Source organism: Copidosoma floridanum, unplaced genomic scaffold, assembly GCF_036245765.1.
Source record: "Copidosoma floridanum isolate Cflo_tuat_1 unplaced genomic scaffold, Cflo_Japanese_pri ptg000030l, whole genome shotgun sequence".
Lineage (NCBI taxonomy): Eukaryota > Metazoa > Arthropoda > Insecta > Hymenoptera > Encyrtidae > Copidosoma > Copidosoma floridanum.
Window position 1 is genome coordinate 15,999,629 of NW_028321907.1, and position 13,527 is coordinate 16,013,155.

Here is a 13,527-nt window from a genome sequence, read left to right on the forward strand (position 1 = left end):
GTAGCATAGTTTTGATTACTGACTCTGGTTTATTTCTTTCAAATACTTACTACCCGAGTTTCATATATTCTTTCAAACAAGTTGAATCCTAATGTCCACTGTAGTTAAATTAAAAATAATATGTTACCACTTTACTTTTATTTTTTACACTTAAACAAATTTTAGTTTTTACCTGTATAAGAAAGGAATTTTTTCAATTTTCTTGGAGTGAGAAAAAATCAATACTCGAGCAAGGACACGTTGCATATTAATTAATAACATTTTATTTACGAATAATATATCAATGTATATAATATATACAGACCAAAATATATTTGGATACAAGATTTGTCAGTAATAAATTTACTGTGCACAAACTTACAAAATATAACAATTACATACACCTGCACACAGAAAAATGTTTGACTATACGTGAAGCATCTTGGACTTAGAAATCAAATGTAATTTCACAACTTATTACAAGTCCTTTTATATTTTCACAATATGGTATTTTCATGTAAAAGATTTCAACACAATAACCCTATGAGCGCTGCACAAAATTCAACAGAAAGAAGAACTATAAAGATTTTCATATTCCAACTGGTCCAAGAGTATAAATCATATATCTGGTTTTACTGTTTGAATATTTTATAAGAAATATAATAACAAATCGGTTTTCTTAGATACTATAAAAAATTACCCTATATGCAAAATCAATCCAAATTCTACAAGTGTCTTAATATAAATTAATATGCTTGTTATTAGATGCAAAATTAAAGTTCATATGCTTGCTAACTTTAAATAATGACTAATTACCTGAAACAGTAAAGACTAATTGAAGAAAAAAAAATTGAAATAAGTCAATCACTTTGGCACATTCTCTCTGTCATTCTTTTAAATCACGAATAATTTTTTAAACATAACTTAAACGTTAAAATTTTCGAGAACCAAGCCAAGTTTTGATAAGTTTTTCAAACAATAAATATCCAATTTTTTCGTCAATTTCATTTGATACTCTGACTTTAAAAGCAACAAGTTTAACATTCATACATACACGTTGATGGTTTGTAATATTGAAAAATGCAATTCAATATTGAATAAACTATAGATAAAAATAGCTGTAAGAGAATGTAAACCAACATTTATAAGCTCCAATAATTTATTTTTAAAAAAGCAATCAACAGTTAAGTTTTCGTTTTCCTACAGTTTTTACATCAGTCAAAATATTAATTTATATTTTTATTTCTTCTTGTAGGAACTACTGGATTTAAAAAAACTACATTGTAAGGGTTTATTAAAATTATGAATGAATAACATTTTTAAAAACTGCATGAATTGCAATTACAAGGTTAACTGTCGCCATAAAATAATTTAATACTCTAGTGAAAAGACAATAGACTTACGTCTAAAGCTGTAAAAATTAGTTAAAATTAAAATTTGCATCGGATATTCAAAGGTTCTAAGTTAGAACATAACATCAAGCTTACATAAACTGCTTACTAGTCAAATCTTAAGGAACACTAATGACTAATAGATACCGATAGAGAAATTCTCATCAAAAATGTTTATATACTTCTTATAAACAAACTATTTAGTGAAATAATGTCAGGTGATAGCTGCTTAAGACACCCCAACTAACAATAAACCTGATCTCACTAATGTTCAAGATACGTGATTGTGCTTACTATACCCTTTAATAACTAAGCTTGGCCAATTTAATTTTGCATGAAAAGTCTCTTATGTGCCAATGACATTTCTGTCTAATATCACGAGTCGATTGAGAAATGCCCGCCCTATGCTTTTTCAATCAGTCACGAGAGCGCGAGATTCGCCTTAATAATTAAAAAAAATTTTAACCCTAATTGTTTCTTCAGAAAATTTCTTTAAAGATAAATCACATTATGACAATCATTGATTACCTTTTTTGATACACACTTAATCCACGAAATTTAAGATTTCTCAACTGTTGATGCACAACAATGTGTAATCATAAAATCATCCAGCGAAAGAGATCGTTTGAAACTTTTTTTCTTTTTTTTTTTTTTTTTTACACTAATTTGGTACTAAATTTTAATTTTTATATGTCATCGCCAAAGCAGATAGGTATCGATTGCGTATCAAGGTCTGCTGAAACGCACGACTTTAAAGCTATGGTATGAAAATACAAACGTTATTTGTTCTCCATTATAAATTTCGAATAAATAACGCAAAATTCTGGCATACATAGCATCATGGTATTATGCCATTTACTGATTTTGCGTACGACGATCCCCTAGAACATTTTCCAATTTTTTGGAAATCAAAGTTTGAGAGGTTACTATTTTTTTCGAATTCGGTTCGTCTTCCACTTGTAGGGTTGACGAATCATCAGAGAGCAAGCGCTTACCAACACATTTTCTCGCATCAACTGATGTTACCATTTTGTTGATTGACTCCAAGTCCTAAAAAAAAATTATTTATTTATTATTGAATTAAATGCAATTTTTTACACGTTGTACGTGAAAATTTCAAATTACCTTGGCAGGGCTACGACTGAAACAATATTGCAGTTGGGGTGCAGGCGAGGCCATAATTTCTTTAGGATCCAATACACGCGTCATCACACTTTCCGTAACTCGACGAACAGGTGAATTGTTGATGATTGTACGACCCTTTGGAAGTGGACTTAGAGTAAGATTTGAAATATTACCCTCAGCCAAACCTAATTTTTTGGCAAAGTCTTTTACTTCTGGTACATAGATAGTGTTGTAGAATTTGATCAGATCACCACGTTCGTCGGACCCGTAGATACGGGAGGTCGCTGCCATTTCGGATGGAGAAGGTGGCGTCAAGTTGCTCAATGCGTTATTTCTATCGCCACGAAAATATTTAACGTTGAATAATTATTCTCAAGTTTTATGAGAGAATACTGTGCAGTCACTCTTACCTGGTAACATTTTCCGCCATCGCTTCTGCGTTATTTGATACTCTAGAAATAAGAACCGAGCGATATATATGCGACTCAGCCTGGGGCTGCATTCTGTAACAGCGCATAATTTCTGTGAAGGTATTCTTCTCGATCTTGCCAAGTTTGCAAATTACGTAAACGGCGGACATGAGTATTTGATCCAGATGACGGTCCTTCATAAGGTGGGTTCTCTCCATGATCGAGTACTCAAAAATTGTCCAAATTTTCTTCTTAAGATCAGTCTCTGTGATATTTAAGGCATTGCAGATGGTCTGCATGCGCGTGATGGTGAGATTATAAAATTTACGGAAGAAAAGCGCGAGCGAGCCTGTCCTACGGGGTTTACTCTGATCGCGGTTTATCGTGGCTATTGGAGTACTCGAAACTGGACCACCACTGTTTTTCTGCTCAGAATTGAGGTTTAATCTTGATATCAGGCTTGGATTGCCACCAGCTTTCAATACACTCTGCGTCGTGGGCTTTGGGTCTGCGAAAAGACGTTTTTTAACGAGACCCGCTACTGGCACTGGTGATTGGAATCTAAGGAAATAACAAAAATTAGTACATTAAATTAAAAATGTCACAGGACCGCAATAATGCCTTTCTATATTGATTAAAACGAACCTTTCGGAAGCCGAGGATATGGGACTTTGAGTAACATCACTGTGATGTGCTCCTCGATCGAGAGCAATTCTTCTTAGAACCGGCTGACCTGGGGTATTAGGATCCACCAGGTCAAACGTACCTGGCAGTGCGACATCCTCGAAGGATGGCACACCACCTTCACAACTCTCAAGTGCTTGCCACAGAGGTCCACCTGATTTCCAGGCTAAAGATTCCAGAATCATTTCCTCGATGCGATTCAAGTGCTTGACCATGTCTCGCGTCAGCTGATCTACAGCTACCTTGACAATAACCTCAATGACTTTGTAAAAACAGTAGGCTTCCAAATTGAGTGCTCCCAAAATCCAAGGAAACGTCCTGTCCTTGTTTTGATACGAGTAAACGATGATTTCGCAGCAGCATGCAAACATGCACTTGAGAAAAACTTCGTTTTTTAAGAGAGTCTGTAATCAATAAATGGAAAGTTTATTTCAAGTTCAACAATAAGCAAATCTAAAACAAAGGTAATTGGTCACATGATTTGACTTACCGCTACATCGAAATTTGGTTTTTTTGCCTTTTCGTCATTCAAAACCATTTCCAAAACTTTATAAAATAGTGTTTGTGACGACTGTAAACGCTTCTTGCCAAAGTCTATAGAGTTGTCTAGTTGATCGGCAACTTTCGGCGAATATGCATTACAAAATAATTTTCCCAATTCTTTAACTTTACTCTCTACGAAAGCTTGAGTATCCGACGAGCTGTTGTTAAATATTTCAAGAAGGGCATCAGATGGTGCCGCTTGACAGCCAACTAGAAGCGATTGCAAACGAATGACGCTTTGCGCTGGATTCGATGTAGGAGCAGCATTTGACACATCCTTCGTTTTCAAGTATTTACGGCCAGTAAGAGGTGTGGGAGGTGCCAAATGTTGCATCTGTTAATAAAATAAAATAATCCAAGTACTGAATTTTCAACATACCATGACGCATTCATTCATACACTCGTAAGAATCTTACCGTTCCTAGTTGTTCTTTTTTAGATTGAAACTGTTCTTGGAGGTCATGAATATTTAGCATTTTAGAAGGCGATGAGCCAATACTATGAATGGAGTCTGGTCCTGAAAGAAATTTTTAAAAAATGTGTCATTAAAAAATTGTAGAACGATTACAACGATGGCAAATATTCAATTTAAAATTTATTTTAAAACTTTATCACAGTACTAATATTACTTAATACTTGTAGTTGGTTTTCATGACAATCAAGTTTCATTATTTCATAGTTGGATATTTTTTTAAAGTAAAAAAAAATTCTGAAACCGATTTTTTTATAAAAGGTTAAATATACGTGCAATAATTACAGAAATATATAAAAATGATAAAAAATAACCCCAACGTATTAAATTGCTTATTGATGTGAAGTGCACGTTTTTTGTTTAAAACAAACCCACCTTTTGTTATACACCAAGCTATTTCTTCGTCATTAAGTGGCGCACGTGATATACCATCTAATCTTATCCTTCTCCACTCAGCTGAATTTCAAAGTGATGGCAAAGCAGGTTCACACATTGGTTAGCAGCGGAAAATAAAATTGATGGAAAAGGAGAGAATAAAAAGAACACAATCAAGCTAGGTAATAAAAAATAATAATAAAAAAAAAAAAAAACAACAAACAAAACAAATGAATGGAGCAGAGTAAAAATAACACAAATCGTGAAGCACAAGAGTACAAAATTACATACAAAGTGTAAACCAAATAATACCTGGAATCACGAAAATAATCAAGCTACAAGTACAACCAACGAGTTCTTTTGAAATTATTATTACAACTGCTACACTGTGAATACAGCATTAACCTTGTTTTAATGCAATAAAAAATAAAAATGTCTTACCTAAAAATATTCTTTCATCTAGGTCTCCATGGCTGAGGACATGCTGCTCGTAAGCTTTGTTGACAGCCTTGTTATTTCCATCGAAATTTAAAGGCTCTAAGATACCAGAAAAAGTGGACTGATCCCCTCTGATGACTTTTTCATTGAACAACTTATTTACATAGCGTTTTAAAGAGTATTCTTTGATACTCATAGCTTCAACGGCAATAGCCTTGTGACGATCACAGAGCAAATTTACAATGCAGTTAGCAGTTTCCGGTGGGGTGAAATTATCGTCTTTGAAATTCTCTGGTAATCCTGAGAAATGAAAACGGTTATATTATTCGGGTTAAAAATCATAAAATTTAAATATTAAATTTCTGACACTGCTTACCAGGGAATTCAGGATTTAACAAATCTTTCCGATTACTTAGCAGAGCATTGCTATACATTAAATCACAGCATACTATTAACAAATGATAGGAATTAACCAGATCATCAGAAATGGTTGAAATTCCACTTTTGATGCAAATAAAAAGTGACCAGCAGAACTCAAAGAGTCTGGTAGGAGTGCAAGGTACAGCTTTGTGTCTTCGCACTCGGACTGGTCTGCCCAAATCCTCAGCTGGATTTTTAAAAATATCCTTGAAAATAGGCTGGTACTTTTGGAATATCACCGATGAAACGGCAAAGTTACTCTGAAGAGTATCTATTCTTGCTCCAAAGTCTTTGGGCATGTTGCACATATCTGCCCATGCTTTGCTTTTGTCGAAAAACTCTATCAAAGGCAAATTACAGAGTCTAAGGAGCCTTGTAAAGGAAACGCAATTTCCTTGAATATTCGTCCCAGTCTTTCCCACAGTGGGTGTAGTCGCTTTACGACAAGCAACGTAAAGAGCACACCCAATCCAGTGCAGCTGGTCACCCTTTTAAAGCGAAATTTAATGTTTTATTGCAAGGCAAAAATTTAATAAATTTAAAAAATACACGGACAAAAATTCAATGCACAGTGGCAAAATCTGACAAAGGCGTACATAAAAAACACCAAAGTAGAATGAGGATTAGAGGAAAAAAAAAAAACAAACAATAACAAAATAGTAGTGCATGATTCTAAGACAGCTGCAGTTAAATGAAGAAGTAATGATTCTTACAAGATCAATGAGAGAAATGATATAAGTAAAAAAACATACCTCCAGGGTATAGTGCTGCCTTATGTTCTCGTAAGAGGTCCAGGCTTCGTTAGCCGCGCTCGCATCCATGTTGAGCTTCTGACACAAGTCCTGGTGCTTAACGAACGTCGAGTCCTCGATGTCGTCGGACCTGCCCATTTTGGCACGGCTGCTTTCCTCGTCCTCGTTGTTATTATCCAGCTTTACTACAATATCAACAGAACACAAAACACCCTACTTACTTTCACTTTAGACTGCAAGACTTGCAACTGTACCAATAAGGAGTATTATACATGTAAGCTAGCACTGCACGCAAAAATTTGGACTCTCTATCTCCACGTGGAACGAAATTCTCTTTCAGCTCTGCTGCTGCCAACACAATATCGTGCGTTTAACAACGTAATTAATAATTTTATCGCGCTGCAGAGGCAGAGGCTGAGGACTTTGCGCGGGAAACCGCCAAGTCGTCGCCATCTTCATGTTTTACATGCCAGCTTGGCGGGATTGATTTTTTTTTTTTTTCTATTATGCCATACCAAAAAGCACTTACTTACCTCTATTTATATTTCAGTTCGAGAGTTCTGTAAGCTTCTTCTTCTTCGTTTCCCTCTGCACATGTAATGCAATATGCTCCGCGGAGTGTGCGGGGGCGCGTCCCGCACAAAACACAACCTTGTACTTACGCCCCGTCCTGTATCTGTGCGCACCCTGGAGAAACACACACAAGACACGACAACACACAACGCACCTTATTCCCCGCGATTATGACAATTGTTGCACCACAATATTATTAGGATCCGTGTATGTATTTTTGTTTTTCTTTTACTTGGGATGAAAGACGCGCGAGGTTTTCCCCCGCGCTGCAGACTGATCGGGATTTCGGAGGCGACAAACCGTTCGTCGACAGCCGCCAAATAAGGAAAATGCGCGCGCTCTCGGCTTGCCGCGCGTTCCCGCCTCTGCGCTGATTGGTTAAATCGGCACTGTTTTTATCCGCGATTGGCACTCACATCGGCGCGCGCACTCGATTTCCATAACTCAAACTCAAACTCGCTCGTTTAATCGGCGGAGGTGGGGTTAAATCTGATTAACTGATTTGGTTTCGTTCTCTCATGATTACAAAATAACTGTGGGTTATCGAAACTTTGGATAAATTGAAGAAGATCGGGGAGATCGCGATCATGTTACAACATATCCCATCAATATGAAGTAGCATATATTTTTTGTATAGACTTGAGCAACCGCAATACGATTCACCCATTAAAATTTCTAATTTTGAACAACATGTCAATAAGTAATTTGTGAGTAAGTCTTCTATTGACTATCACGAGTCATATAATGCGTAAATCAAATCCGGTAAATCATCGGCACTGCACCGATTCCTTTTTACCATCACAGCAAAATTTTTTTGTTATTTTACAACACAACGCTGGACGCTGCAAAAAGTCCGACTTCCCGATTCATGTAGATTTAGTAACCGATGCTAAATGTAGGATTGTTTTCAACGCTAGTAAAGAGTAAATTTATTTTACGAATCATTTTTTACACTATGTGATCAATTCAAGCGGCGTTACCACCATGACCAACGTAACTTTACAGCCTCTGATTTTATCATTCTGGTAAAGAGAGCACGGTGTAAGATGTACGTAAAGTTAATATGTGTAGTAATTAAAGTAATTACTACTAAGTAATTCCATATGGTCGATTTTATTAAACCATATGAATATCTATATTTTTGGGGGTCGACTACTAGGTGAAAAATAGATTGTAAACTCGCCACAAACAGCACAGAACACGTCAACTTTTTATTATCTATTTACAAGATTAGTTGCGGCTGGTTTACAATTGATTAAATGGCTCTAATATAAGAAGTAATAATTATTTGGATCAGCGCCATCTAGCGTTGCGAATTTCTGAATTAAAAAGTGGCCCTAAACTTTTGAACCAGAACTTTAGCACGTAGAGCCATTTAGTCAGTTATAAACCAGCCGCAACTTATGATAAAGCTATAAAATAAAAAAACAACGATACATGTGTTTTTGGCGGCAAGTAAACAATCTATCTTATGCTCAAAAATTTATCTTCAAAAGTATAAAGACATAAGAAGTCGATTTTTTGGTAGATAATAGATTGTTAACTTGCCGCCAAAAACACATGTATAATTATTTTTTTATTTTATAGCTACCAAATGAGTTGCGGCTGGTTTATAATAGACTAAGTGTCTCTAAGCGCTAAAGCTCTCCTTCAGAATTCTAGGGCCACTTTTTAGTTCAGAAATTCGCAACGCTAGATGGCGCTGATCAAAAAAATTATTACTAAAAACTTATTACAGTAGCGTCATTTAATCAATTATAAACCAGCCGCCACTACCCTACTTACTGTTATAGATAAACGCGTGTTTTGGGGCATAGTTCGGAGGAGCTCCGAGCTGTTTTAAACGAACCTATTGGGTTAGCTAACTGTCATTAAGTCAAGGTACTTTTTCAGACCAGAGCCAGATGTCAAATCGCTAGATGAGAGCCAGCGTTTGTCACACGACCTCACGTTAAATTAAATAAGAACATAATATAAACGTATCATAAGATTTGGTTGAAATAATTACGCCACACGTTGTTCTGTACAGCATAATAATATCTCTACAAATTGTTACCATGTATCTTTTTGTACAAAACAAGACTTTTGTTATCAAATTTGGTCAGTATTGCAACAGTTGTACTTTAATTATTTCTTAATTATATAATAAACACAGTTAAACAAAAACCAAAGTCTTATCACAATAAAATTTCATTCACTGGGGAAAAAAAATATTCCATCTGTAAGTATGTTATAATACATTTTCAAGTGTTTTCAAAGTCCCACTGACAGCTTTTCAGCTCTAAATTAACAAACTCCGTGGATAATGCTGCAGCTTGATCTTCTGTAAACATAAAACAAAATTTATCAAGCTATCATTACAAATTACTAACTTTAATTGCCTCATACTTACCGAAATTTTCTACAAAACTTTGATGTAGCGGTTTTATTGGCTTCAAAATATCAAGTAATTGTAGTATCACTTTTTCTGCACTGTTTAAAAAATGAATGTGCCAGCAGTCGCGCAATATTGGGTCTGTCACTTGGGTCACACTGGAGGCAGAATTCAGCTAACTCATAGAACGATTCGGAAAACTTGCGAGTATACATTATTTCAGCCTTTTTCAATAAATTTTCGTTGCTTGCCGAGCCAAAAGGTCAAGAGTATTGTAATTTTGTAAATATTGTCGATTTCATGAGCCAAATAAGATATGTAGAATATTGATGGTTTTGGAGGTCGATTTTAAGGTAAAAGATAAGTTGAAAACTTGCCGCAAGTAGCACAAAAAATGTTAACTTTTAATTATCTATTTACAAGATTAGTTGCGGCTGGTTTGTAATTATCAAAGTGACTTTGCTGTAAATAGCAATAGTTATTTGGATCAGCGCCATCTAGCGGTCTTAATTTTTTGGCCAACAGTGGCGCCTAAAATTCTCAATTAGAGCATTCATGATTAGAGCCATTTAGTCAATTATAAACCAGCCGCAACTCATGATAAAGCCATAGAATGGAAAAATAACGATACATGTGTTTTTGGCGGCAAGTTAACAATCGATTTTTTACCAAAAAATCGACCTCCTATGTATTTATACTTTTAAAGATAAATTTTTGAGCATAAGATAAATTGTTAACTTGCCGCCAAAAACACACATATCGTTATTTTTTTATTTTATAGCTTCGTCATGAGTTGCGGATGGTTTATAATTGACTAAATGGATCTAATCCTGAATGCTCTGATTGAGAATTTTAGGAGCCACTTTTGGCCAAATTCAAAATTTCAAAAAATTAAGACCGCTAGATGGCGCTGATCCAAAATAATTATTGCCGCTACTTACAGTAAAGTCACTTTATTAGTTATAAACCAGCCGCAAATAATTTTATGAATAGACGATAAATAGTTGACATTTTTTGTGCTACTTGCAGCAAGTTTCTACATCAATATACTACATGTATTATATGGCTCATAAAATCGACAATATTTACAAAATTACAATACTCTTGACCTTTTACCATTAACTCATGTAAGCACAAATTAATCAGTCCAAAAGAGACAACCGAAGAAAAAAGGCCTGAAAAAGAAGCACAGTCACACGAAAAGTCTCATATAAGAATGGAGCATTGGATCTTGGATCTCACTTGATCAGAGAAGGTTGGGTTCTTTGTTTACTTATAACACTTAAAATTTACATCTCTGTGATAAATGTATTTTTCAATTAGTGAGATCCGATGCTCCATTCCTAGGAGACTCTTCGTGTGGCTGCTTCTTTTTAAGACCTTTTTTCTTCAGTTGTCTCTTTTCGACTGATTAATTTACGTGTATGTTTGATCGTGATTTACGATTTCTGTAACACAAATTTTGTTATGTACATATTATATAAGTTAACTGTTTATTGGAAATCTAAAGTTGAGGGGCTATTCTTTCATGAGTTAATGTAAAAGGTCAAGAGTATTGTAATTTTGTAAATATTGTCGATTTTATGAGCCATATAAGATAAGTAGAATATTGATAGTTTTGGAGGTCGATTTTTAGGTAAAAGATAAATTGTAAAGCAATTTAAATTAAGTGAGATCCAATGCTCCATTTTTAGGAGACTCTTCCTGTGTAACTGAACTTCTTTTTTAAACTTTTTTTCTTTAGTTGTCTCTTTTGGACTTATTACGTATCTATTTAATCATTGTTCAAGATTTCTGTAACACAAATCTTGGTATGTACATATTATATAAGTTAGCTGTTTATTTAAACTAGAAAGTTAAAGGGCTGTGCTTCCGCGAGTTAATGATAAAAGGTCTAAAGTATTTTAATTTTGTAAATATAGTAGATTTTATGAGCCGTATAAGATAAGTGGAATATTTATACTTTTTAAGGTCCATTTACAGGTAAAAGACATATTGTAAACTTGCCGCAAGTAGCACAAGAAATGTTTACTTTTTATTATCTATCTAATAGATTCGTTGCGGCTGGTTTATAACTAATAAAGTGACTTCACTGTGAGTAGCAATAATTATTTTGGATCAGCGCCATCTAGCGGTCTTTATTTTTTGGCCAAAAGTGGCTCCTAAAATTCTCAATCAGAGCATTCAGGATTAGAGCCATTTAGTCAATTATAAACCAGCCGCAACTCATGACGAAGCTATAAAATAAAAAAATAACGATACATGTGTTTTTGGCGGCAAGTTAACAATCCATCTTATGCTTAAAAATTTATCTTCAAAAGTACAAAGACATAGGAGGTCGATTTTTTGGTAGAAAATAGATTGTTAACTTGCCGCCTAAAACACATTTATTGTTGTTTTTTCATTCTATAGCTTTATCATGAGTTGCGGCTGGTTTATAATTGACTAAATGGCTCTAATCCTGAATGCTCTGATTGAGAATTTTAGGAGCCACTTTTGGCCAAAAAATTAAGACCGCTAGATGGCGCTGATCCAAATAACTGTTGCTATTTACAGTAAAGTCACTTTATTAGTTATAAACCAGCCGCAAATAATTTTATAAATAGACGATAAATAGTTGACATTTTTTATGCTACTTGTGGCAAGCTTACAATTTATCTATTACCTTAAAACTGACCTCCAGAACCGTAAATATTCTACTTATCTTATATGGCTCATAAAATAGACAATATTTACAAAATTACAATACTCAAGACCTTTTACCATTAACTCATGTAAGCACAAATTAATCAGTCGAAAAGTGAGTTAATGGTAAAAGGTCTTGAGTATTGTAATTTTGTAAATATTGTCTATTTTATGAGCCATATAAGATAAGTAGAATATTTACGGTTCTGGAGGTCAGTTTTAAGGTAATAGATAAATTGTAAGCTTGCCACAAGTAGCATAAAAAATGTCAACTATTTATCGTCTATTTATAAAATTATTTGCGGCTGGTTTATAACTAATAAAGTGACTTTACTGTAAATAGCAATAATTATTTGGATCAGCGCCATCTAGCGGTCTTAATTTTTTGGCCAAAAGTGGCTCCTAAAATTCTCAATCAGAGCATTCAGGATTAGAGCCATTTAATCAATAATAAACCAGCCGCAACTTATGATGAAGCTATAAAATGAAAAAAATAATCATACATGTGTTTTAGGCGGCAAGTTAACAATTTATTTTCTACCAAAAAATCGACCTCCTATGTATTTATACTTTTAAAGATAAATTTTTGAGCATAAGATAAATTGTTAACTTGCCGCCAAAAACACATGTATCGTTATTTTTTCATTTCATAGCTTCATCATGAGTTGCGGCTGGTTTATAATTGGCTAAACGGCTCTAATCCTGAATGCTCTGATTGAGAGTTTTAGGAGCCACTTTTGGCCAAAAAATAAAGACCGCTAGATGGCGCTGATCCAAATAACTGTTGCTATTTACAGCAAAGTCACTTTGGTAATTACAAACCAGCCGCAACTAATCTTACAGATAGATAATAAAAAGTTTACGTAGTTTGTGCTGTTTGCGGCAAGTTTACAATCTATTTTTCACTCAAAAGTCGACCTCTAAAAATAGAGATATTCATATGGTTTAATAAAATCGTCCATATGGCATTACTTAGTAGTAATTTCTTTAATTACTACACATAACTTTACGTACATCTTACACCGTGCTCTCTTTACCAGAATGATAAAATCCGAGGCTGTAAAGTTATACGTAGGTCGTGTGGTGGTAACGCCGCTTGGGGTGTTTTCCGCAATCGTCGTCAACACCAAGTAATTTAAATTTGCGCTCTACGTTACTGTCAGGTCAGTTAGTCAACTACCTTGAATTAAACTGATGGGGCTATTTTTCGTAATCTGTCGTGAAAGTCGAGAAAAAATTGAAGATTTCATCGCTGTTGACTGTTGTCTGCTGTTTTTACTGGCCAGATTACGGAACAGAGCGCCAG

The 13,527-nt window shown here is 34.6% G+C and overlaps 1 protein-coding gene across 2 annotated transcripts; it reads right to left on the reverse strand.

The window, feature by feature from the left end:
- Positions 1-247: 247 nt before the first annotated feature.
- LOC106639666 (retinoblastoma-like protein 1) lies at positions 248-7,480 on the reverse strand. Of its 2 annotated transcripts, XM_014353389.2 has the most exons (11): positions 7,123-7,480; positions 6,590-6,774; positions 5,794-6,325; positions 5,421-5,717; positions 4,980-5,060; positions 4,549-4,649; positions 4,080-4,466; positions 3,551-3,993; positions 2,906-3,466; positions 2,496-2,829; positions 248-2,420 (listed from the first exon to the last, which is right to left on the reverse strand). In XM_014353389.2, the coding sequence occupies exons 2-11, from the start codon at positions 6,725-6,727 to the stop codon at positions 2,226-2,228; spliced, it is 3,069 nt and encodes a 1,022-aa protein (XP_014208875.2). In that variant the 5' UTR covers positions 6,728-6,774; positions 7,123-7,480; the 3' UTR covers positions 248-2,225. The 2 variants fall into 2 exon arrangements, with proteins under 2 accessions (XP_014208875.2, XP_014208877.2); XM_014353391.2 differs by lacking the exon at positions 4,980-5,060.
- Positions 7,481-13,527: the final 6,047 nt, after the last annotated feature.